This window comes from Papio anubis, chromosome 19 (genome assembly GCF_008728515.1).
Source record: "Papio anubis isolate 15944 chromosome 19, Panubis1.0, whole genome shotgun sequence".
Taxonomy (NCBI): Eukaryota; Metazoa; Chordata; class Mammalia; order Primates; family Cercopithecidae; genus Papio; species Papio anubis.
The window spans coordinates 18,279,073-18,304,995 of NC_044994.1; the positions used below are offsets into that span (position 1 = coordinate 18,279,073).

The following is a 25,923-nucleotide window of genomic DNA, read 5'->3' on the forward strand; positions in this document are numbered from 1 at the left end:
CTTGGCTTCAAGTGATCCTCCCAGCTCAGCCTCCCAAAGTGTTACAATAAAGGTGGGAGTCACCACACCAAGCCCCAAATCATTTCTATGTACTGACAATGAACTGTCAGGAAAGGAAATTTAAAAAAAACAATTCTGTTTACAATAGTATCAAAAAGAATAAAATACTTATTGGGAATGAATTTAAGGAGGTAAAAGATTTGTACTCTGAAAAATGCAAAACATTACTGAAAGAAATTGAAAAAGACACAAATGGAAAGATATCCCCCATTAATGGATTGGAAGACTCAGGATTATTAACATGTCAATACTATCCAAAGCAGTTTAGATTCAGTGTCATCCCTAACAAAATTCCAATAATTTTTTTAAATAAAAAAGAATTATAACATTCATATGGAATGACAAAACAATTTTGAAAGAGAAGAGCAATCTTGGAGGTCTCACATGTCTTGTTTTTGAAATCTACTACAAAGATACAGTAGGCAAAACAGTTTCATGACTGGCTTAATGAAAGACATGTAACTAATGGAATTGAATAAGAGAGCGTAGTAATAAATCCTTGCATATATGATACGGTCAAATGACTTTTATCAAGGATGCCAAGACTGCTCAGTGGGGGAAAAGACAATCTTTCAAACAAATGGTGCAGGGGAAACTGAGTATTCGCATAAAAAGAATGAAGTAGGACCCTGCCTAACATCACATACAAAAATTAAGTCAAAATGAATGGAAGACCCAAACATAAGAGCTAAAACTATAAAGCATAGTGGGAAAGCTTCATGAGATTAGATTTGGAAATGATTTCTTGAAAATGACACTAAAAGTACAGGTGAAAAAACAAGTCAGACTACAAAAAAATTATTTCCTGTACCATGTGGAACTCCACTTAGTAGCAGAAATTTTACATTATGATTGTATCCTCCATATAAAATTGTGATACGAGTTGAACATACCCAATTGGAAAATCCAAAATGTTCCAAAATCTGAAAATTTTTGAGCACCAACATGATGCTCAAAGGAAATGCTCATTGGAGCCTTTTGGATTTTTGACTTTCAGATTAGGGATGCCCAACCAGTAAGTATAACACAAATATTCCAAAACTTGGAAAAACATCTGAAGCACTTCTGATCCCAAGCATTTTCAGATGAGGGATGAGGGATACTCAACCTGTACATATTTAAGAGCACTAGACTGAATACTCATTTTTTTCTGTAGATTGTTCATTTTTAAGCAAAGTGAAATTGTAATTCTAAATGTAAATTTTAATTTGATTCCTTTTTTTTTCTTTCAGAGACAGGGTTTCACTTTGTCACCCCCAGTAGGAGTACAGTGGCATGATCATAGCTCACTGCAGCTTTAAACTCCTGGGCTCAAGCAATCCCCCTGCCTCAGCCTCCCAAGTAGCTAGGACTACAGGCATGTGCCAGCATGCCCTGCTAGCTTTTTGATTTTTTTTTATAGAAACAGGGTCTCTTTGCATTGCCCAGGCTAGTCTCAAACACCTGGCCTCAAGCAAGTCTCCTGACTCATTAAATGTAAATTTTAATTGTAATTTGTTAAGATAGAATGTGTTCTCTGCTAGCCAATTAATAATAATCTTGCTACTTATTAAAAACAGATATACACATAACTATGTTGCTCATATACTTTGACAAATTTATCACTATTTTTTCCTTGAATCAGTTATATTACTACTTTCCTAGGTATGTTACTTTTGTTTCCTCGGGCTTGGATGATTTACATTGTAAAGGAGAAATACGTATTCTGTTTGATCATATTTCAAATTGAGTGACGTTTTCATCCATAGGAAAACCTATAAATACATATTCTGTTTGATCGTATTTCAAATTGAGTGACGTTTTCATCCATAGGAAAGACTAAATCAGTGTCTTGCCATTTCTTTCTCATCGATAACATTTGCAAAGGGAAAAAGAGAATCAGTTTCTCTTCATTTAACTGAGTATCTGATTACAATTTCTACCCAACCTATGAGTGACGGTTAAGAGTAGCTATTCATATTAACTATCTTCAGAGACTGAAGATTCTTCCGGGTTTGTAGAAACAGGATTAGAAATGGTGTGGAAGGGAAACAAGAATTTGTGACAGCAAAAGACCGGTGATTTTGTTAGAAATGACTACGCTTCCAAGATTTTGTGAATGCACTTTCTCGGCAGTTTCGTTAGTATTAAGAGAGTAGGGAAAGAAACAAAATGGACGTGGAAAAGTCAGATGCTGAAGTTTAATACAAATGTTTGCAACCATTGCATCAGTTAAAGTTCATGGTCAGTTTGTTACTCTTTTGATAAAAACTCTTTTGTCTCCTTACAGAAGTGTTGAGAATTAATCACATGATAGTTTGGTATTGCAAGAGCAAGGTCAAGTGTTTTCTATTTTAACATTCTTCGTTTTCAAACTCTTGGTTTTAGACAAAAAACTGAGAAGTGACATGTCACAGTTGTGTTAATGGAGTTTGAATTCAGGGAATATATATTTGATAATTAAGTAACATTCTTGTTTTCATAAAAGAAATCAAGTTTACCATTAGTGTATAAACTAGTATTCTTTAAAACATCTTATATAAAAAACAAATAAGAATGAATCAACTTAAATATTGAAATAAATCAGAATGTAGTACACATGACACTTTATCTTACAAATATTTTTAAAAGAGCATGTATTGAGAAAAGGATAAGAAAGATTTCATTGTGGCAAAAATCCATTTGACAAGGAAAAATGTATTGTAAAAAAATATGTTTTTGTAGTTTTTGTGAAGTTTTGACAATTTTTATAGGACTTACTGCTGATGCTAGAGTGGTAATAAACAGAGCCCGTGTGGAGTGCCAGAGCCATAAGCTTACAGTTGAGGACCCAGTCACTGTGGAATATATAACTCGCTTCATAGCAACTTTAAAGCAGGTAAGCTAATATTCTAACATACTTTGTCAAGCTTTCTCCTTTTTCATCATTATAAGTCCTATCATAGAAGTACTATAGTTATTCCAACCACGTGGTCTATTAAATCTATTAAATTTCTTATTTCTCACAATTACTTTATATTCATATTTTTATTCCAGTAAAATGGATTGATTTAATCACTAGAAATCTTGATCAGTATTAATTCTGGGAATTATATTCAAATTTAAATAAACAGTCTGATCTTTTAAGGAGATTTCTATACTTCCGGAGATTAATACAAAGTGTTCTTTAAAGTTTTCCAGAGAAGTACCCTTTTTATTTCTTTTCTTTTTTTTTTTTTTTTTTTTTTGAGACAGGGTCTCACTTTGTTGCCCAGGCTGGAGTGCCGTGGTGTGATCTTGGCCCTCTGCAGCCTTGACCTTCTGGGCTTAAGCAATCCTCCCACCTCAGCCTCCTGAGTAGCTAGGACCATAGGCATACGCCACCATGCCCAGCTATCTTTTGTAGTTTTTGTACAGATGGGGTTTTGCTATATTGCCAGGATTGGTCTTGAATTCCTGAGCTCAAGCAGTCCACCCACCTTGACCTCCCAAAGTGCTGGGATTATAAGTACAAGCCACGGTGTCTGGCTTCACCTACAACTTTACTGTGGTTTGAATGTGTCCCCAAAAAAGTTTGGGTTAGAAACTTAATCCCTGATGTTACAATGTTGAGAGGTGGACTTTACTGTGGTTTGAATGTGTCCCCAAAAAAGTTTGGGTTAGAAACTTAATCCCTGATGTTACAATGTTGAGAGGTGGGAACTAATGGGAGGAGTTTAGGGTTTCACCGTCATAAATGGATTAATACCAATTATAAAAGAGCTTAAGGCTGCAAGTTCAGTCTCTCTCTCTCTCTCTCTCATCTCTCTTGCCCTTTCACCTTCTGTGATGGGATGACATGGCATGGCATGAAAGCCCTGGCTAGATGTAGCCTTGTCAGTCTTGGACTACTCAACTTCCAGAACTGTAAGAAGCAAATGTCTATTCTTTATGAATTACCTAGTCTCAGGTGTTCTGGAATGCAGCACAAAATGGACTAAAGCAAAACCTAAGCATAACTGATCAGATATGATTTCTCCTCAATCCATGCATAAATACATAGCTTAACAGTAAGTATAATCATGATGTCTACAACTGTTTTTTTACTAATTTTAAATATATTTTATATATGAAACATTGTCTTTTTAGTTATTATTCTAACTATGTAATACTGTTTCTAGTTGCTATGTCATAATTTAGTTACATTGTTCCTGGTTTCTTTCATTTTTCTTCTCTCTCTTCTCTCTCTGCTACTGTAATGATAATACTCTTTCCCACAGCTTTTGTTTTTATTTTTGGAATTCTGTTGTTAAATTTATTTTTTAGTATAGGATTACTAGATTAAAAATTGTAATTGGTTTTAAGATTCGTTTTATATGTGGCTAAATTGCTTCTTATGAAGATTGAAACTATTTTTATTGTGCAGCTAGCAATGCATAAATGTACCCTTGAAGAATCATGAACATTAGATTTTTCATTGTTCTTTTATTTTGCAAATAAGTATCACATAGTACTCTAACAGTTGTTTTAATTTGTGTCTTATAATTAGTGATGAGGTTGAACTTTTTTTCCACCTGTTGGTTTGCTGATTTCATTTCTCCTTTTGTAAGCTATCTTTTGATATGTACTCAAGTGGTTAAAAGTATGCCTTCAGGAGCCAGAATTTTGGAGTTTACATCCTGGATTTGCTACTTTTTAGTTAATGCCTTGGGCAAACTATTTTCCTACTTTACCTTTAATTTTTTTTTATTGGTAAAATGAGCATTATAATAATATGAACTTTGTTAACTTGCATTATGGAGCACATGATTTAAGACATTTTAGGTATTTAGAACACTTCTTGGCATGAGTTTTACCATTTTTATTTTATTTTATTTTATTTTTATTTTTATTTTTTGAGACAAATGCCTGCTCTGTCACCCAGGCTGGGCTGCAGTGGCCTGATTTCGGCTCCCTGCAACCTCTGCCTCCCAGGTTCAAGCAATGCTCATACCTCAGCCTCCTGCGTAGCTGGGATTACTGACACATGCTACCACAACTGTCTAACTTTTGTTTTTTTTGTAGAGACAGGGTTTCACATGTTGGCCAGGCTGGTCTCGAACTCCTGAGCTCAAGTGATCTGCCCGCCTCAGCCTCTCAAAGTCCTGGGATTACATGCGTGAGCTACAGCGCCCGGCCAAATTTTACCGTTTGTTTTTATAGAGATTTTTAATAAACTCATTATGTATCCTATATATGTAAGTTTTAACTTATTAGCTTATTAAAAAATTGCCCTATTTTGGTTTCTTGAAATTTGTTAATGCAGGTTGCAAGAAAGTCCAACATTACGTTATTCTGCTTATTTGCTTTGATTTTCCTAATCATTAAAAAGATATTCACCAAATACAAGGAACAGAACATTGTATACACAAAATTCTCAATTGTAGTTTTTAGGTTTTCTTCCAGAAATATCAAGGCTATGCAGAGTGTATTTACGGAAACATAGTCATATGAATGGAATTACCACCGAGAAGGCCTGGGGCTCTCCGGCAGAAGATCGATATCTCATATGCACCTTTTGTAGTTTTGGTTTTTTTGTTTGTTTATTTGTTTTTTGTTTGTTTTGAGATGGAGTCTCACTCTGTCACCAGGCTGGGGTGCAGTGGTGCAGTGTTCTCAGCTCACTGCAACCTCTGACTCCCTGGTTCAAGTGATACTCCGGCCTCAGCCTCCTGAGTAGCTGGGATTACAGGCACGTGCCACTACGCCAAGCTAATTTTTGTATTTTCAGTAGACACGGGGTTTCACCATGTTGGCTAGGGTGGTCTCGTTCTCCTGACCTTGTGATCCACCTGCCTCAGCCTCCCGAAGTGTTGGGGTTACAGGTGTGAGCCACCACCCCCGGCCTACTTTTTCATCTTAAGAAAATGATTCATTAGGCTAGGCACGGTGGCTTATGCCTGTAATCCCAGCACTTTGGGAGGCCGAGGTGGGCAGACCACTTGAGCCCAGAGCCCAGGAGTTCAAGACCAGCCTGGGCAACATGGTGAAACCTTATCTCTACAAAAAATAGCTCTATAAAAAATAGCTGGATGTGGTGGTGCACACCTGTAACCCCAGCTACTTGGGAGGCTGAGGCAGGAGAATCGCTTGAACCCAGGAGGCAGAGGTTGCAGTGAGCCAAGATCATACCACTGTACTCCAGCCTGGGTGACAGAGTGAGACTCTGTCAAAAGAAAAGAAAAGAAAAGAAAAGGGTTCCTTAAGGAAATAAAAGAGTCTTCCCTCTAAGGTATATTTACAACAGCTACTTTATACCTAGGTGTGAACTAGGACATTAGCAAGTAGTCAAAGCAATTTTGGGCAAAAAGAATAAAACTGGTGGCATCACACGACCTGAAATCAAAATATATTCAGAGATATAGTAACCGAAATAGCATGGTGCTTTTGTAAAAAGCAGACACATCGGCCAATGGAACAGAACAGAGAACCCAGAAATAAATCTACATACATTCAACTGATTTTCAGTAGAGATGCCAGAAACGTACATTGGAGAATGGACAACCACTTCAATAAACGGAGCTGGGAAAACTGGATATGCAGAAAAAATGAAATGAAACCTCTGTCTCTCTCTCACCATATACAAAAGTCTACTTAAAATGGACTAAAGACTTTAATGTATGATCCAAAACTATAAATCTACTAGAAGAAAATATAGAGGAAATGCTTTAGGACCTTGGGCTAGGCAAAGATTTTTATGGATAAGACTTTAAAAGCACAGGCACCAAAGACAAAATTATTTGCAAAATATTCATTTGACAAGGGATTAATATCTAGAATGTACAAGGAACTAAAAACAATTGAAAACCAAACAAACCCAAATAATCTTCCTGAAAAAAATGGGCAAATGAACTGAATAGACGTTTCTCAAAAGAAGAAATACAAATGGCCAACATGTATATGAAAAAATGTTCAACATCACTAATCATCAGATAAATGCTAATCAAAACCACAGTGATGTCATCTCACCTCAGTTAGAATGGCTATTATCAAAAAGACAAAAAATAAATGCTGGCAAGAATACAGAGAAAGGGGAACTGCTATACACTGTTGGAAGAAATGTAAATTAATACAGACATTATGGAAAATAGTATAGAGGCTCCTCAGAAAACTATTAGTAGAAGTAGAACTATCCTATAATCCCACAATCCCACTACTGGGTATTCATCCAAAGGTAAAGGAATCAGTATATCCAAGAGATGTACACACCCCTGTGTTTATCACAGCAGTATTCACAACAGGTAAAATATAGAACCAGCCTAAACATTCATCAACAGATAAATGGATAAAGAAAATGTGGTATAGAAACACAATTGAATACTACTTAGCCATAAAAAAGAATGAAATTCTGTCATTCATTATAATGTGAATGAGCCTAGAGGACATTGTGTTATGTAAAATAAGTCATGCAGAGGGAGACAAATACTGCATGTCCTTATTCATATGTGGACACTAAAAAAGTTGTGTTTGTAGAAATAGAGAATAGCATACTGTGTGTGTGTATATATATATAAATATGTATAAAATATATACATCTATAACATGTAAATATATCATATATAAATAAAATATACACACATAGTATGCTATATAGAGTGTGTATATATATCTATATATATATTTAAAATATACACACACACAGAGTATGCTGCTCTATGTAGATTTTATTTTTGTTTTTTTGAGACAGGATCTCACTCTGTCACCCAGGCTGTAATGCAGTGGCATGATCTCGTCTCACTGAAGCCTCAATCTCCCAGGCTCAAGTGATCCTCCCACCTCAGCCTCCTGAGTAGCTGGTACCACAGATGCACACTACCATGCCTGGCTAATTTTTAATTTTTGTAGAGACAGGGTTTCCCTATGTTGCCCAGGCTGGTCACGGGCTGTTGGGCTCAAGCGATCTGCCTACTTTGGCCTCCCAAAGTGCTGCAGGCGTAAGCCACTGCATCCAACCTAAAAATAAATATATATATTTTAAAATACATATAATAAAATTGGAAAATAAGAAAATGGATATGATACATAGGCAAGACCATGAAGAAGGCTGATGTTAAGCTATTTCTTTTTTTTTTTTTTTTTGATATTGTTTTTTTTTTTTTTTTGAGACGGAGTCTGGCTCTGTCGCCCGAGCTGGAGTGCAGTGGCCAGATCTCAGCTCACTGCAAGCTCCACCTCCCGGGTTTACGCCATTCTCCTGCCTCAGCCTCCCGAGTAGCTGGGACTACAGGCGCCGCCACCTCGCCCGGCTAGTTTTTTGTATTTTTAGTAGAGACAGGGTTTCACCCTGTTAGCCAGGATGGTCTCGATCTCCTGACCTCGTGATCCGCCCATCTCCGCCTCCCAAAGTGCTGGGATTACAGGCTTGAGCCACCGCGCCCGGCGCGATGTTAAGCTATTTCAAGCCACAGTTACATACAGTTATATACAGCCACAGAATTATTTATAGTTATATAAAGTTGCCTAAAAATTTAATCCTTAGACCGGGCGCGGTAGCTCATACCTGTAATCCTAGCACTTTGGGAGGCCAAGGCAGGCGGATCCCCTGAGGTTAGGAGTTCGAGACCAGCCTGGCCAACATGGTGAAACCCTGTCTCTCAAAAAAAAAAAAAAAAAAATTATTCCTTAGCTTTCTGTCAGGAATACTTCTTTGCATGACTTTTGGAGCACAAGTCTCAGTGTGAATTCTACTCCTTAGAGCACAAATTCCAGGAAGTTCCCTGCCACTAAAGTAAAAAGACATACAATTGGTTTCCAGTGACCCATTGTCTGTGAGGAAACAGCATGCTCTTCTTCAGGATAAACAAAGGTTTTCTTGTCTTGGGAATGAAAGAAATGTTTTACTTGGGTTTTTAATTAGAGATAACCTAGGATATAGTGAACAGAATGTCCTTGATAAAAGTAGCGTCAAGTAAGAATACTTGATTATAATAGTAACATTTATAGTGTCCCTCAAGATAAGCCGAGGACGTTTCCAAAGCACAGCTTATTGAAATCAACTTTACTAAGAACCAAAATGTATGGCACAGGTCTCTGCTATATTAGAGATTACAGTCTAGTGATGTTACCAAATATATACCAAGCAACAAGAAAGTGATTTTAAGAATATATATAGGCCGGGCCTGGTGGCTCATGTCTGTAATCCCAGCACTTTGGGAGGCCAAGGCGGGCAGATCACGAGGTCAGGAGATCGAGACCATCCTGGCTAACATGGTGAAACCCCATCTCTACTAAAAATACAAAAAAAAAAAAATTAGCCTGGTGTGGTGGTGGGAGCCTGTAGTCCCAGCTACTCAGGAGGCTGAGGCAGGAGAATGGCGTGAACCTGGGAGCGGAGGTTGCAGTGAGCCGAGATCACGCCACTGCACTCCAGCCTAGGGGACAGAGCAAGACTCCATCTCAAAAAAAAAAAAAAAAAAAATGACTGTATGTAAATAAGCCTATGATTTTATTGTATAGACTGTGTAGCATAATTTTTTAAAATTTTATCATGAATTGAGATTGCTCCAGAAAGGGTCAGGAAAAAGATCATTAGTATATGTAAAATAAGAATTAGGGAAGTGGATCATTTGGGCAGCAATGCTTTATTATTAGAATTTTTATTTCGTAAGTAATAAAATTTACTAAATTTTATTCTAAAAATACATTTTATTTTTCTAGAAATATACCCAAAGCAATGGACGAAGACCTTTTGGTATTTCTGCCTTAATTGTAGGTTTTGATGATGATGGTATCCCAAGATTATATCAGACAGATCCTTCTGGTACTTATCATGCTTGGAAGGTGAGTCATGAATTTATTAATACTTTTTTTAGAAGTTTAGTAAATATTCAATGTAAATGCTTTATTGCTTTGAGAGACATGACAAAATTATTTTGCATTAAATATTGATGTTGGTACAAATTTTATAAATGTAACTATTCAGCTCATCAGAAACTACAATGATTTTGGTTGGATAAAGAAACACCTTAATTTTGTAAGCGCAAGGTCTTTTGAAAAGATGTGACCAAAGTAAGTGTTTATAAGTGGTCAAGTGAGAGAAATATCCAGTTCCTATTTATTATTATTCCAAATTAATATTGTACCATGTAGATGCTTGCTTCAAGCAGAAATAATCTTTCTACTTTTAACAAAGAATTAGATGGACATTTAAATTCCTACTGAAATATTTAATGCATCTTCTCCATTCTAGGAGAATCAGAGCACCCTAAACTATGAATCTATACCCATGTGCTAGTATGTAGCAATGATCTCTGTATAATTCCTAGCATATAGTTTGTTTTCTGGATAAGTTGTTATTCTTGTTTTGACACCCAACTACAGTAATGACTTTGTTTAATGGTACACTCAAATCCAATACAAAAGTATAGAGCTCAGCCAGGCATAGTAGTACACACCCATGGTTCCAGATACTTAGGAGGCTGAGACAGGGGGATTGCTTGAGTCCAGAATTTTGAGGTTACAGTGAGCTATTATTGTGTCTCTGCACTCCAGCCCGGGCGGCAGAGCAAGACCCTGTCTGAAAAACACCAAACAAACAAACCGCGCCCGCCCCCGGCAAAAAACACTGCTAGAGCCCAGAGAAACCTAGCTTCCAGGAGTGAATTTTTATACATTCCTATATATAAGAATAAGACTATACTACAGAATCCAATATAAGTGATTTTGACTTTATTAAAAGTTAAATACCCATATTTTAAATAGTTTTCTACAAAGTTGATTTTACTCTTATTAAGAGCCAAATAAATTAGTGGAGAAATATTGCCATGGTCTTTATGCTTGTGTTAAATAAAGAATTTGATTTGTGCTGACCATACTAATAAGATACTATTTTATAAACTGTTAACCAGGCAGTAAAGCAGTGAATTATTCTTACAACAAATATCAGAATACTTATGTCAGTGGAACATATCCTTTTAATCTGCCTGAGTAATCTAATTAGTAATCAGAAGGTATAGATTTACATGATGCAAGTATCAGACATTTTTTTCCTGTCAACTAGAGATCTCTTACCTATACTAGATTTCTTGTCTCCTAAATCTGTGCCCTAAACAAACCAAGTTACTACACTCAATCTTTAAATATTTTGAAGCCTGCCATCTTCTGTTTGCATTTATCATTACATCATTACCCTTTATTTCTGTAACATAACACAACATTTTCCAGGTTTACATAATTTTTCTGTTTTAATTTAATTGCTTCTTGGGGACGTACAGAGAAGAATTTTATTTTATCTCAGTCAGTTAGGAAAATTATGGAATTTTTTAGTTGTGGAGAATTTTGTTGATCATCTTGGTCTGAAACTCTGCTCTGCTCTGGTGTCTTCAGTTCTCATGGTGGGACAGGAGGATATGAGCACTGTGCCCTCGCTTGCATACATGTGGATACCCCACTGTCTACATTTTATGAAGTGCACTGTCTTATGGGATTTTGGTTGAAGGAAATATTATGCAGCTTTTAAAAAAATCATCTTTAACAAAAAACATTTGAAAACCTTTTTTATTTTATGTATTTGGCAACTGAGATTTAGGGGTTAAGTGATTTTTGTTGCTGTTGTTAAGTTTACCTTCCCAGCCTGGTGTGGTAGCTCACTTCTGTAATCCCAGCACTTTGGGCAGCCAAGGCAAAAGGATTACTTGAATGCAGGAGTTTGAGACCACCCTGGACAATGTAATAAGACCCCACTTCTACGAAAACAATTTTAAAAATTAGCCAGGCATTGGTGGCGCACACCTGTGGTCCCAACTACTTTGGAGGCTAACGTGGAAGGATCACTTCAGCCCAGGAGTTTGAAGCTCCAGTGAGCTAGGATCATACCACTGCATTCCAACCTGAGTGACAGAGCGAGACCCTGTCTCAAAACAAAAAAGTTCACATTCCTAGTTAATAGCAATATTGAATTAGAACTCAGGGTGTTCTATTTATTTCATTCTATGTTGTTTGCATTACATCATGCTACTTCTGACTTAGCATTTTCAGGCCAAATTTTTTAGGTCAAATTATTTTCTGTGCGTGTTATATAAATTCTAATATCCATTCTTGGAAGGTGGAATACAATCTTCTGACTTGATTCCACTTCTGGGAACTGTAACATTTTAACTATGAGATCAAGTTTTTCTTTTTTTGTTTTGTTTGTGTCTGTGTTTTATTTTTTATGTCTGTTTGTTTTTTACTCTGACATACTATACCAAGTAACCTGATAAAATGTTGCAATAGACTGTTGAGAACACAGCTATGGTACTGACCGTATTTTGCAATGCTATTTTGTAGGCTTATGAGGTACAGGTAGAGGAAAAGATAGAATGGGTAGGAGAAATAGGAAGTTATGCATGTAAACTGTGGCCACATGACCTGTTGCAGAAATAAGAACAGAAATCGCCAATACCAGCACTTGGGTTTTTTGAGGTTCTCTACCTGGCATGTAACACAAATTTTATTTATGAAGACTGGGCCTTTAATGATCCTGCCCTAATGGGTAATAGTGCCTTCCATTAACTTTTTTCACTTTACAGGGGAATGCTAAGAGAAGCCTCCAGAAAATCCTTTGAATTTTAGATACCTCCTCCCTGGTCTTATTGTATAATGGTAACTTTATTCCCATTGATAATGAAAACAAATTATACTGTCGTTACAGTAACCCCTTATTTGCCTGTTGGTTCAATAACATGAGGAGTCCAAATCAGCCAAGTGGCAATCTTAGCTCATAGTTCAGTGAAATTATTATGTCCCCTGATAGAAACATCCTCCCCACTTATCTCCCTTTCTTTTCCTTGGGAACTAGAACCTTGAAACTAGCAGAACCAAGTGGGGACAAAAGACAAAGACTTACAAGTGGGCCATTAAGGGTATTCATGAGGGCCGGGTGAGGTGGCGCACGCCTCTAATCCCAGCACTTTGGGAGGCCGAGGCGGGCGGATCACAAGGTCAGGAGATGGAGACCATCCTGGCTAACACGGTGAAACCCCATCTCTACTAAAAATACAAAAAATTAGCTGGGCTTGGTAGCCGGCGCCTGTAGTCCCAGCTACTTGGAAGGCTGAGGCAGGAGAATGGCGTGAACCTGGGAGGCAGAGCTTGCAGTGAGTCGAGACCAGGCCACTGCACTCCGGCCTGGGCGACAGAGCGAGAGTCCGTCTCAAAAAAAAAGAGTATTCATGAGACACATCTATTCCTTAGTTCCTAGATTTGTGGGCATGTGAAAAATGAATTACTAGTTTATGGCTCAGGATACATACAGGATCTTATAGAACAGAACCCTTGCCCTGTAAGATGTCACACAGCTGCTGCTGTAACTGAGTATTCATAGCCTATTCTAGAATTCTATCAGGCTGGCTAATTCAAGGTGATGAGAGAACATAGTAAAACCAATGAATCTCATGAACATAAGCCAATTCCCCTACTTCCTCACAATCAGTTCCTTGCTCAGAGGCTATATTTTCTAGGATACTGTGATGGTGAAGAAAGCTATTCAGGTCAGCTAAAGTGGTGCATGGCAGTAGTCCTAGCTACTTGAGAAGCTGAGGCAGGAGAATGACTTGAGCCCAGGAGTTCCAGGCTGTAGTGCACTATGATCATGCCTGCAAATAGCCACTGCACTGCAGCCTGGACAACATAGACTGTTTCTAAAAAAATGAAAGGAAGTATTCAGTTAAGTCCACAGGTGGGAGAGCTGACAGAAGCACTTGGCACAAGTAGGGGAAACTTATATCCTGAGTAAGTTTCTCTTTCATTGAGGGCAAGCTGCTGCCCTTTCCATGGCAGAAAAGTCCAACAAACTCAGTCAGCCCTGTTGACAGGTTGCCATGAAGCTCCTCCAGTATCCAGATAAAAAAACAGGGGTACAGTAAGGAAACACTCATTTTTAGATTTTTTTTTTTGTTTATACATTTTTATATTGAAGAAGATATTTTAAAATTTTTGACAGATAAAAATTGTATATATTTATGGTTGTAAGTGTGATGCTTCGATATGTGTATATATTGTGGCATGATTTAAATCAAGCTAATTAGTATACCCATCATCTCACATACTTATTTTTGTGATGAGAATATTTAAAATCTAGTCTCTTTAAGCAATTTTCAATATACAGTACATTATTACTAACTATAATCACCCTGCTGTGCAGTAGATCTCCAGAATTTATTTCTCCTAACTGAAACTTTGTACCCTTGAACTAACAACTTCCCATCCCCTTTCCCTCCTCCACCCTCCCCTGTTAACCACCATTCTATTCTCTGCTTCTATGAGTTCAGTTTTTTTAGGTTCTACATATAAGTGAGATCATAAAGTATTTGTCTTTCTGTGCTTGGCTTAAAAGAAATTTTTTAAATGGAGTAACAGGTTCTGGTGCTTGGCCAATTACATTAAATTAAATTAACTAAAAACTGTCCTACTGTAAACATCTGCAATGTTAGAATGATTACTAACATTTTTAATGCATAGCTAAAGACAAAAATAAAATCCTAAAGGTCCAGAAATAAGGAACTGAATACCAGAGTAATAAGCATGTAAGTTGATAACTCTGTACATAGGGATATTATAGTGCAGGATTCCCAAAGATTATTCATCATCAAAAGTACAAAATATATAAACAGCCCATCATTTAACAAATATTCAGTCTATAAACACTGAATTTTTGTTACATATTAAATACTGTTCTGGGTTATGGGAATATAGAGGTGAACTCAACAGATGAAAATTCCTGCCCCTGTGAAAAAGGGAGGAGGACAGACAATATAAAAATCTGACAATATAAAAGGTGGTGTATATATATATGCTGTGAGTGAAATAAGACAACAAGGTTAGGAGGATAGAGAGTGACTGGTATATACAAGGTGGTCAGGGAAGGTCCCTTTGCAAAGGAGACATTTGAACAGAGACCTAAAGAAAGTGAAGGAGCAAGCCAGCCAGTTATTTGCTTTGGTGTTCCAAACACAGAAACAAAAGGGCAAAATCCCAAGGCAGTAGCATGTTCCATATTTATAAAAAATAGCAACTAGTCTATTATAGCTAGATTTCTGTGCTAGAGCATACAGGCTGAGCATCTGTAATCCAAAAATTAGAAATCTGAAATGCTTCAAAATCTCAAACTTTTTGAGCACCAATATGACTATGCTACAGCAAGTCAACAACAAATACAGTGGTAAGAAATGAAGTATTCAGAGGTAGGGGGCTAGATCTTATAGGACTAGAAAGCCTTGGATAGGTCTTACAATATTAAAAAAAAAAGTGATGTAAAAAGCCATTTGAAATTTTTACATATTGGAATAACACAATCTGATTTATACTTTTAATGTGTCTTTCTAGCTGCTATATTGAGAATAGATGGTAGGGAACTTAGGGTAGAAGCAGGGAGATAAGTTACAGGCTATATTCAATAATCCAGGCAAGAACTGATTTAGTTTAGAGGCATTGGGCCAGGGAAAGGTTGGGAAGGACCAAGCATAGTCTACAAAGGAGAAGAACTCAGAGACCAGTGTTCTGGATCCCAAGTGAAAACAGTATTTGAAGAAAGAGTTATCAATTTACTCAATTCCATCAAGTAAAAAGAGGACTGTGAAATGAATGAATTTAGCGATGTGCAGGTCATTGGTGACCTTGACAAGAACAGCTTGGATGGGGTGATGGTGATGAAAGCATGACTGGAGTGGATTTAGAAGAAAAAGACTCATACCTGTAATTCCAGCACTTTGGGAGGCCAAGGTGGGAGGATCACTTGAGGCCAGGAGCTCAAGACCAGCCTGGGCAACATAGTGAGAGCTCGTCTCTACAAAGTTAAAAATAAATAAATAATAAAAGAAAAGCGGAGAGGGAAGATCAAGAATCATTGAGTTCGATCAAGAATCATTGAGTTCTAAAACCATCAAGTGAAAGATGGCTGGGAAAAGGATATTCACGTGGTGCCACATATTACTTGTTAATCACAAAGTTGTGGCAGACACCACCATCACCATCAAACCTAGCATCTCCTATAATAGGATAAACTGGCATTGTGTATGCCTTCTGCTCTGATGCAATGGAAAAGAAATAACATGACCTTAGTAGTAGTATTGCCATTGGATTTAACCTAAACCTGATTGAGGGAACAGTCAGCTGAATCTCAGTTGTAAAGCATTCTACAAGATATTTCAAAAATGTTAATGTTAATGAAAAACAAAATAAAGGCATGGAAGCTTTTCTAGTTTAAAGGACACTAAAGAATTAATGTAATCCATGATTTTTGACTGTATACTGGATGTGGGAAAAACAGATGCAAAGGACATTTTGAGGACAACCAGAGACACTTAAATATGGACTGTATATTAGATAATGTTGTGTCTGTTTTAAATTTTTGGGGTGTGATGATTATAATGTAATTATATAAGAGAACAACGTTGTGGGGTTTTGTGGCAGGGGGCAGTTGTTGGTTTTTTCTTTTTTTTTTTTTTTGAGATGGAATCTCTCTCTGTCACCCAGGCTGGAGTGCAATAGTACCATCTCAGCTCACTGCAGCCTCCGCCTCCCAGGTTCAAGCGATTCTTCTGCCTCAGCCTGCCAAGTAGCTGGGATTACAGGTGCCTGCCACCATGCCGAGTTAATTTTTAGGAGAGACGGGGTTTTATGCTGTTGGCCAGGCTGGTCTGGAACTCCTGACCTCAAGCAATCCACCCACCTTGGCCTCCCAAAGTGCTGGAATTACAAGGGTGAGCCACCGTGCCTGACCGAGAACAACCTTGTTTTAATGAGATAGATGCTGAAATATTTAAGGATGAAATATAATGACATCTGCAACTTCAGCATTGAAGTGTGTGTGTGTGTGCATGTGCACGCGTACATGCATGCACTCATGCCTGTATCTGAATTGAGAGAAGTAAAGCAAATACCTCAAAATGTTAATAGTTCATGAATCCAAGCAAAGAGTGTGGTGTTAGTTGTTTGTTGTACTTTACACTTTTCATAAGTTTAAATTTTTCCAAAATAAAAAATTGAAGAAAAGGAAATAAGAAGTAAAAATAGTGCTTTTAAGAAGTTTGGCTATAAAGGGGGGCAGACAAACGAACAGTAGCTAGAGGAGAATACAGGTTCAAGGGAAGTTTTTTCCCCCCAAGATTGACAGAGCTATAGGATTCCTTCATTCAACAACAGTATTAAGCTCTTACTATGTACTAGGCACTCTTCTGGACACTGGGGATAGCGATGATAAAAAAAAAATTCTCTACATTTTAGAGATTACAGAAAGATAAACAAAATGTATGGTTTTTAGATGGAATTAGAATCTACCCAGATGATTCATTTGACCTGCCTGATTTGGTACCCATTGTTTAAATCTGAAAAACTACGGCCAGGCATGGTGGCTCACACCTATAATCCCAGCACTTTGGGAGGCCAAGGTGGGTGGATCACCTGAGGTCAGGAGTTCGAGACCAGCCTGGCCAACATGGTGAAACCCCATCTCTACTGAGAAAAAAAAAATACAAAAAATTAGCCGGGCCTGGTGGTGCATGCATGTAATCCCAGCTACTTGGGAGGCTGAGACAGGAGAATTGCTTGAACCCGGGAGGAGGAGGTTGCAGTAAGCCAAATTCGTGCCTTTGCACTCTAGCCTGGGCAACAGAGTAAGACTCTGTCTCAAAAAAAAAAAAAAAAAAAGAAAAGAAAAGAAAAGAAAAACTTCAACGTTATGAACTTTCAAGCAGGTCTGTGTGGAATCCTTATTGTGTATGAGTTCCTTGGCTTTATACGCTTAAAGGATTTGGCCAAATATGATATAAAGTAAAAAGTGGCAGATTTCAAAATGTGATCTGCAAACCCCTGACCCATTAGGTAAAAACTATTTTCCTAATTATACTGAGACAATGTTTTCCATGTTCACTGCATGGACACATACTGACATAAAAGTCATCATGGATAAAATTGCTGGTATCTTGGTACCCAACTGTGTTAGCTCTCATTTTTTTCTTTACCACCATATATTTGCAGTTAAAAACTCAATAAATTTGACTTTCACATAAATTCTATTTGATGAAACCGTAAGGATTGTTAGTTTTATCAAATCTTGACTCAGGTATAAATCTTTTAACATTCTGTGTGATGAAATGGAAGTACTCATAAACATGTTTGCTGCAGGTACAGTGAATGTCTTGAGGAAAAGCAGTTTTGTGATTGTTTGACTTGCAAGCTAAAACAGCCCATCTTTTATGGAACTTTATTTTTACTTGACAAAACAATAAATAACCATGGTTATTAGGACTTGGAGATTTGGCAGAACATATTCTCAAGGATGAGCAAACTGAGCCTGTTACTTTAAGGAAACAACTGACAGTTGTTGCCAATGATAAAATTCAAGTTTTCAAGCAAAAATTATAATTTTGGAAAACATGTATTTGCCACAATGAGTCTGACAGTTTCTTTGTGAAAAATTAATAAGCATGATTATTTAATGTTTTAGAAATCACATGGGTCAACATTTAGAAGATCTGCATAATTCAGTAAACTAGTTTTCCAAATGAGCAAGCATGATATTACAAAATCTTGCAAGATAAAATACCTATTCAAAGCAAACATTATGTAGGTTTTACCAGTCCCTATTGACTATTAGAAATTAAAACTGAGAAATTTTAAAATACTAATTTATTGTAAAATAATAAAAAACCAAGAGACTTTAATATAACGGTAAAAAAGTTTATGTGGTTGCAGATTTTAATTTGCAATTAACTACCACCTGTTGAGTGGAATATCCACACTTTTCTGAGAAGGGCATTAAAATATTCCTCCCTTTTCTAACTACATATTTGTGTAAGGTTATACTTCAGCCATAATAACATATTGTGATATGTTGAATGCAAAACAGATAAAAGAATTCAGCTTTTGTGAAGCCAGAGAGTAAATATATTTACAAGACAAATATATTGTAGACAGTAAGTATATTTGTACCACTCTTCTCAAAAAAAATAGTTTTGTTTTAGGAAATATGATTTTTTCATAAAAACATGTTTATATTAACATGTGTTGTAGATGGAAATGGGTCCCCCAAAATGCATACATTGAACCCCTAACCCCCAAAAATTGGGCCTTCAGGGAGATAATTAAAGTTAAGTGAGGTCATAAGGATAGGACCCTAATCCCATAGAATTGATGTCCGTATAAGAAGAGACAGAGACAACAGAGAGCTCTCTCTTTTGCACGAACATGTGTGTGTGTACACAAGAAGAAAGGCCTTGTGAGGACACAATGAGGAAGCAGCCATCTGCAAGCTAGGAAGAGAGCCCTCACCACAAACCAAAATTGCTAGCACCTTGACCTTGGACTTCTAGCCTCTAGAACTTTGAGAAAGTAAATTTCTGTGGTTTCAGCCACCTGGTCTGTGGTATTTTGTTGTGACGTACCAAGCAGACTAATATAACGTGTAATGGGCTTATTTTTAAATGAATTAATTTTTTTAAAATTTTTCTTAGTTTCAGTTTCTAATTATTGGGTCTGGGATCTGATTTTACACCACTTACACACTGATAAAATTCGCCTGCTGCTGTTTCATGGATCCTGGCAGAAGACAGAAGACCCTCTGGGTCAGAAACAAAAGACCTTATTACTCATGGCACATCAAACAGCATAAGCATCAGCATATTTGCATAGATTCCCTTTATCCCCAAGACCCACGGAGTTGATGTAATATGGCCTGGTTGAATGCTGTGCACAAAGTTGGTTTGCTTCACAGCTAAGGAACATCAAGCATGGAGAGTCTCCTGGTTTTATAGCAAGCAATAAGCTAGCCTGCCCTTTATCTGAGGAAAGACATCTTTGTCTCAAGATTACCAGCTGCATAGACAACCCTGAAAAACAGAGCCTTGTCTGGGAGCCCAAGGCACATGATATCTCTCAAGAATAATACAATAAATACCAAAAAGTATAACACAAACAAAAGCACTTTGGAGTTCCCAATAATTTTTAAGAGTATAAATTGCTGATCTGTAGCAGGGATCAGAAAACTTCTTATAGGACCAGATGGTAAATATTTTAACCATGTAGGCGTTGCAATCTCTGTTGCAACTACTAAACTTTCCCATAGTAGCATAAACTAGAAATAGTCCAGAAATAGATTTACATAAATAAATGGGCATTGTGATGTACAAATAATGCTTCGTTTACAAAAACAGGGAACTGACTTGCAGGGTATAATTTTCTGACTCCTAGGCTATATATAGCATTGGTTTATATGTATGTAGCAATGTGATACTAACCTTATAGAGGAGGTTTCCTGAGCACAGGGTTAAGCTGCGTGTGGAAATAATTGGTCTTAGGGTCCAGTTGAGAAGCCATAAGCCACTTGGGATATCTAATCCATTATTATGTAATAATACATCAATTTAAAAAGTACTCTTACATTCTCTTAAAAAAGAGAAGCCTCTGTTGGTCACACTTTGCTTCCAACTACCACCCCATTTCGCAGCAAACAGCATGCATTTCATGATGGTGCCAGTTTCTCATGCCTGTGAAGTGCTGTTGGTGGCACAGAGGAAGCAGATGGATACGATGGGTCTTCTTAGTGATAGCCAAGAAACCCTGAACTTGGGGAATCTACCACTTTTGTAATAGGCAGTGAACAAGCTTCTTTTTCTGCAGAAAGACGTGACCTTATTCCTCAAGGTTGTTGGCTACTAATACAGTCCTGAGGAATAGCGCCGTCAAGAGTGGTCAAGGCCAAGTGTTCTTGGCACAGCCAGAAAGAATGTGCACTCTAATTGTCAACAGTGTGATTCTGTTAAAATTTAAGTCAGATCAGGTCACCCCTCTGTTCAAAATCCCCTCTTGCCTCCCAAGTAAGTCAGAGTAAAAACCAAAGCCCTTACAGTGGTCTAACCTTATCTGGCCCCCATCTTAACTCTCTAACCCGAAGCTTATTAACTCCTCCATTGCTTTCCTACTCAGCCATGCTGGCCTCTTTACTGTTCTTCAAAGGCCAGACATGTACCTTCCTCAGGGCTTTTATCTTTTGTTCTTCCTTATTGTTTCCTCTGCCCAGAGCTTGCATGATATCTGCATGGCTACCATCCTCACCCTCTGAGTGAAGCCCCTCCTAACTGGCCTTTCTTCCTATCTTAGCTTTACTTCTCTCCTAACAACTAACGTACTGTTTATTTTACATATTTCCTTGTTTACCTTGTTTATTATCTATCACTCCCCCTCTAAGCTTTAAGGTCTATGAGTGTGGGGATTTTTGTCTACTTTTTTTTTCTTTTTGAGACAGAGTTTCGTTCTTGTTGCCCAGGCTGGAGTGCAATGGCATGATCTGGGCTCACTGCAACCTCCACCTCCCAGGTTCAAGTGATTCTCCTGCCTCAGCCTCCCGAGTAGCTGGGATTACAGGCATGCACCACCATGCCCAGCTAATTCGATATTTTTAGTAGAGATGGGATTTCTTCATGTTGGTCAGGCTGGTCTCAAACTCCTGACCTCAGGTGATACACCCACCTTGGCCTCCCACAGTGCTGGGATTACAAGTGTGAGCCACCGCACCCGGCCTTTTGTCTACTTTTTATACCGTTGACACACAAGTGCTTAGAATTGAACCTTGTATACAAGGTGGCCATATGTATTTAACAAATAAATGAATACTAGATAATAACATAATGCCATCTACTTGATTCTCAGCTAGAAATGTTCTCTCCCTTTGAACTTTTGAGGCATTAGTAATTCTTACAGCTTTTTAGAATTGTTTCATTTCTTCTCTTGACAAACAATTTAGTAAGGGAAGTTTGTGTTTTAAGCATTCAAGGTTCATTTTACAGCAAACACTAATCCTACATTTTAGAGTGAAAACATAATATTTATAGCATTCAGATCATGAAATGATGCCTCTAAATGCCTACTTTGACTATAATCCTATTTTACTGATTTTTCAAAACAATATTTTATAGACATTTAGTGGCAGGAATTGAATATGTTCATGCTTATTAGTTCTAAGATATTGGTATTTAAGTGTGTATCCAAGAAGTTGTACACATTTTTAAAAATATTCTTCCTTTCACTTACAATATAGCTTGTAGATTTGTAGGAATGCCAGTCTGGCCATTAGCACTCAAATTTTATATTTAAAACTTTGTTTCAGTTTACTATGTATTTCTTGAAAAGCTTGCATTTTTTAAATGTTTAAATAAAATTAGCTCTTAAAGAACATTGATGAAAACTGGCATCTAATACGCTGTGCATTGAAGTGGTTACTTAATTTAAAAGCTATTCTATACTATTTTAAGGAGACCCACATGCACAGACTTAAGCCCCACCCTGATTAATGATGTTAATGATTAAGGGGCATGTTTTGCTCTTGTCAGTATGGGCCATAATGTTTCAAAATGGTAAGAACGTTAACTGTGTTGTATACTTCCAAGCAGTGTTTCTCAAAGTGCATTTCTTTTAATGTCAACAGGTATTAGGTAAACAAGCTCTCTAGCTAAGTAATTTTTTTAGCTATTTAAAGAAATTTAGTAAGTTTTGTTACCAAAGTACATCTGGATCTGCTAAAAAGCATTTAAATATTCTAGAAGCAGGTAAAATAGTAGTCCCCAAGATTACTTGAATGTAGAGCCCTGTGATCATAGATCCTTTCTGTACTCTGATGTTTTGTGGGATTCACTTTGGAAAATGCTGCCATAAAAACTTAGAACCTCAGGGTTGAAAAGACTTTAAAGACTGTTTAATATATTCCTCCAATTTGTTGTTTCTGACAACACTTGACCAGTTTTGCCTTCTGTTTATATTTCAAAAATAATGGAAATTGTGATTTATTTATTGTGAGTAGAGTTTTTTGTTCATTTCCCCATCTCTTTTTCTTAGTGTGGGAGAGCGCACTGAAGATTTACTCTGGAAGTTAGCAAGCCTTCAGATGACAAAAGCTGATTTGCACTTGTCAGCAGAGACCTTGTCCTTCCTTAGGGTCACATAGCCTCATGGGAAGATTATTATCTTTTAGGATATATATTAGGAGGTGCCATTTTTATAAGCATTTGTTGAAGGGAAGGGATCAGGATTGGGTAGAGGGAGACATTGGACTGCATTGTAGTCGCAGTAAAGGCTTCAGTTGACACCGTGGAGTGCTCTGGATCTGTAGTGGCTCATCAGAGCTGTTCTAATTTGGGGTGAAGGGACTGCACATTGATACTCTTCATCACTCAGTCAGTGTAGGCTGGCCCTGGAAGAGCACATGACCTTCCCTGAGGGAGCTCTTGTTAACCAGGGAACCTTCCCAAGAGAGGTAAGAGCTAAGGGCTGTCTGCCATTACCACTTCCAGTAGCCACAGGAATAAGGTTTTTGTTTCTGAAGGTGTATGGGGCAGTGTGTCACAGGATGCACTTCGGAGATCTGTCAGTGAGGTTGTTTTTGTCTCCTAACAACAAAGACCTGATGATTCTTAACACACACAGGATTGATTTTTCTCACATAATGAGAAGTCTGAAAGTAGGCAGATGCTGGTATTTGTCTCTTTTAGTCTTAGTCTTTTTCCATGCTCTCAAGATGGCTGCTAGAGCTCTAGCCAATATGTCTGCATTCTAGGAAGCAAAGGTTCCTAGGAGCTTCACCCAGTGACTTCCACTTGTGTATACCTATTTGTAAGAGAAGCTAGGAAGTGACATTTTTCAGCAATCACATTGCCTAGAGTTCTGTCACAAAGGAAGAATGGATATTAGGGTTGTCAGCTAATAGTCTTTGCTGTAGAAAATCATCATTAATCTGAGAAGGCAGGTAGGAAAAGCATTGCAAAACTAGCAGAGTCATTATTGAAGTGGATTGGGGTGGGTGATGGGGCAAGGGAGGGTGGGGATCTGAGTGTGGCAAGAACAGGCTAGATTTCAGAAAACAAGTCGGGTGGGTAAGAGTTAAAAATTTTGACATTAAGAATTGGAAAAAGTGGATAGGAAAGTCACCAGAAATGTGCAGGGTAACCTTAAAGGCCCAATGAAGTTTTGGATAAACCACTACCTGAAGCCACTAACTGTGTACTTCCTCTCTGGGTAGTAACTAGTTATCAAAAAACAAACAAACAAACAAAAAACCCTAGCAGCAAATAGACTTCAAAGTCACGCCAGGCTGAAGGCTTTACCTTTGATCTTGGTGAAATTTCAAGGCCACAAAATTTAATTTAGAAGTTTCAACAACTACTTATATTAATCCTCTGAAATATAATGGCATAGAAAAAGTTATATGAAGTAAAAAGAATCTTTTGCTAACCAGAATAGTATATTGTTATATAATGTAATATAAATGGTGTGTTTTCATATTTATGTCCTAAAATCTCCTTTGAGATCTGTTTCCCAGAATCATAATACTAAACAGTTGGCCAGGCACGGTGGCTCACCTGTAATCTCAGCACTTTGGGAGGCCGAGGCAGGCAGATCACCTGAAGTCGGGAGTTCGAGACCAGCCTGGCCAACATGGTGAAACCCCCTCTCTACTAAAAATTAAAAAATTAGCCAGGCATGGTGGCAGACACCTATAATCCCAGCTACTTGGGAGGCTGAGGCAGGAGAATTGCCTGAGCCCAGGAGGCAGAGGTTGCAGTGAACCAAGATCACACCATTGCACTCCAGCCTGGGTGACAGAGCGAGACTCTGTCTCAAAAAAAGAAAATAATAATAATAATAATAATAATAATAATAAACAGTTATAACTGAGACATTCCCCCATTTAATGCCAGTGAAAGGATAGGCCTTTCTGTTTATTCCTTTTACTCTGTAATCATCCTAGGAAAGGGGCATGTGGCAGCATAGTGTATCAAGTTAAAAGCTTGGCTTGTTGATTCAGACCACAGTTTCAAAGCTTAGCTCTTCTGCTTACTCTCTGTATGATCTTAGTCAAGATTACTTGAGTCAGTAATTCACAAACAGCTGATTTTGTCCCACCTAAGAGACATTTGACAACGTCTTTGACAAGAGGTATGTTTGGTTGTCACAACTGGGGTGGGAGTTGCTGCTGGCATTTAGTTTGTGGAGCCAGCTAAAAATCCCACAGTACACAGGACAGCCCTCACAACAGAGAATTAACTGGCCCAAAATGTGAACAGTGCTGATATTGAGAAACCATATTTTAACCTTTCCAAGCCTTCATTTCTACATCCAAGAACTGGGGTTAGTAACAGTACCTATTTAATCATTTTCATGATGGTTAAATGAGATAATCCATGTAAAGTGCCTGACACATAAGTGTTCTGTTCATATAAAATTTAAAATCTTATTATCATCATTATTATCGTCACGAGTACTAATCTGGATATTTAGGCTGAATTAAAACAATATGCAGCCTTCTACCTATGGCCATGCAGCCAGGAAAATCCATTTGCATTTTTCCTTCATCTGATGAAAATGTGTAAAGACCAAAGAAAAGAGGAATAGAATAGACGCCCTTCTTGCTTAAGAGTCAAAGATGATAATGAATCAATTAGGTTACCACTATACTTATTCTAAAATCTACAAAAATGATGCTCAGCCCAACTTAGGGAAAAAGCTTTCTTCGTGTTGATGTCGTTTTTTCCCCTCTCTTTGCTTTCTTCTTTTTGTACCATGTTGTAAAGTTATAGCTCCTTGCCTCTCCACATCTTTTCAAGTTTCTACTTTTTAAAATCCTTTCTGAGCCAGGCACAGTGGCTCATGCCTGTAATCCAAGCACTTTGGGAGGCCAAACTGGGAAGATCACATGAGTCCAGGAGTTTGAGACCAGCCTGGGCAACACAGCGAGACCCTGTCTCTAAAAACAATTCTTTTTTAAATTAGCCAAGTGTGGTGCCACATACCAATAGTCCCAGCTACTTGAGAGTCTGAGGTAGGAAGATACCTTGAGCCCAGAAGGCCAAGGCTACAGTGAGCAGTGATCATACCACTGTACTCCAGCCTGGGCCACAAAGTGAGACCCTGTTTCAAAAA

The 25,923-nt window shown here is 37.7% G+C and overlaps 1 protein-coding gene across 2 annotated transcripts in view; it reads left to right on the forward strand.

Moving 5' to 3' along the window:
- Positions 1-25,923, forward strand: part of PSMA8 (proteasome 20S subunit alpha 8) — a 56,105-nt gene that overhangs the window by 15,396 nt on the left and 14,786 nt on the right. Inside the window, exons 3-4 of one of the 2 annotated variants that reach the window (XM_003914254.3) lie at positions 2,793-2,917; positions 9,694-9,816. In XM_003914254.3, the coding sequence (XP_003914303.1) occupies positions 2,793-2,917; positions 9,694-9,816 (248 nt within the window). Of the gene's footprint in view, positions 1-2,774; positions 2,918-9,693; positions 9,817-25,923 lie in introns of both variants that reach the window. The other variant, XM_009192557.2, reaches the window with a different exon arrangement.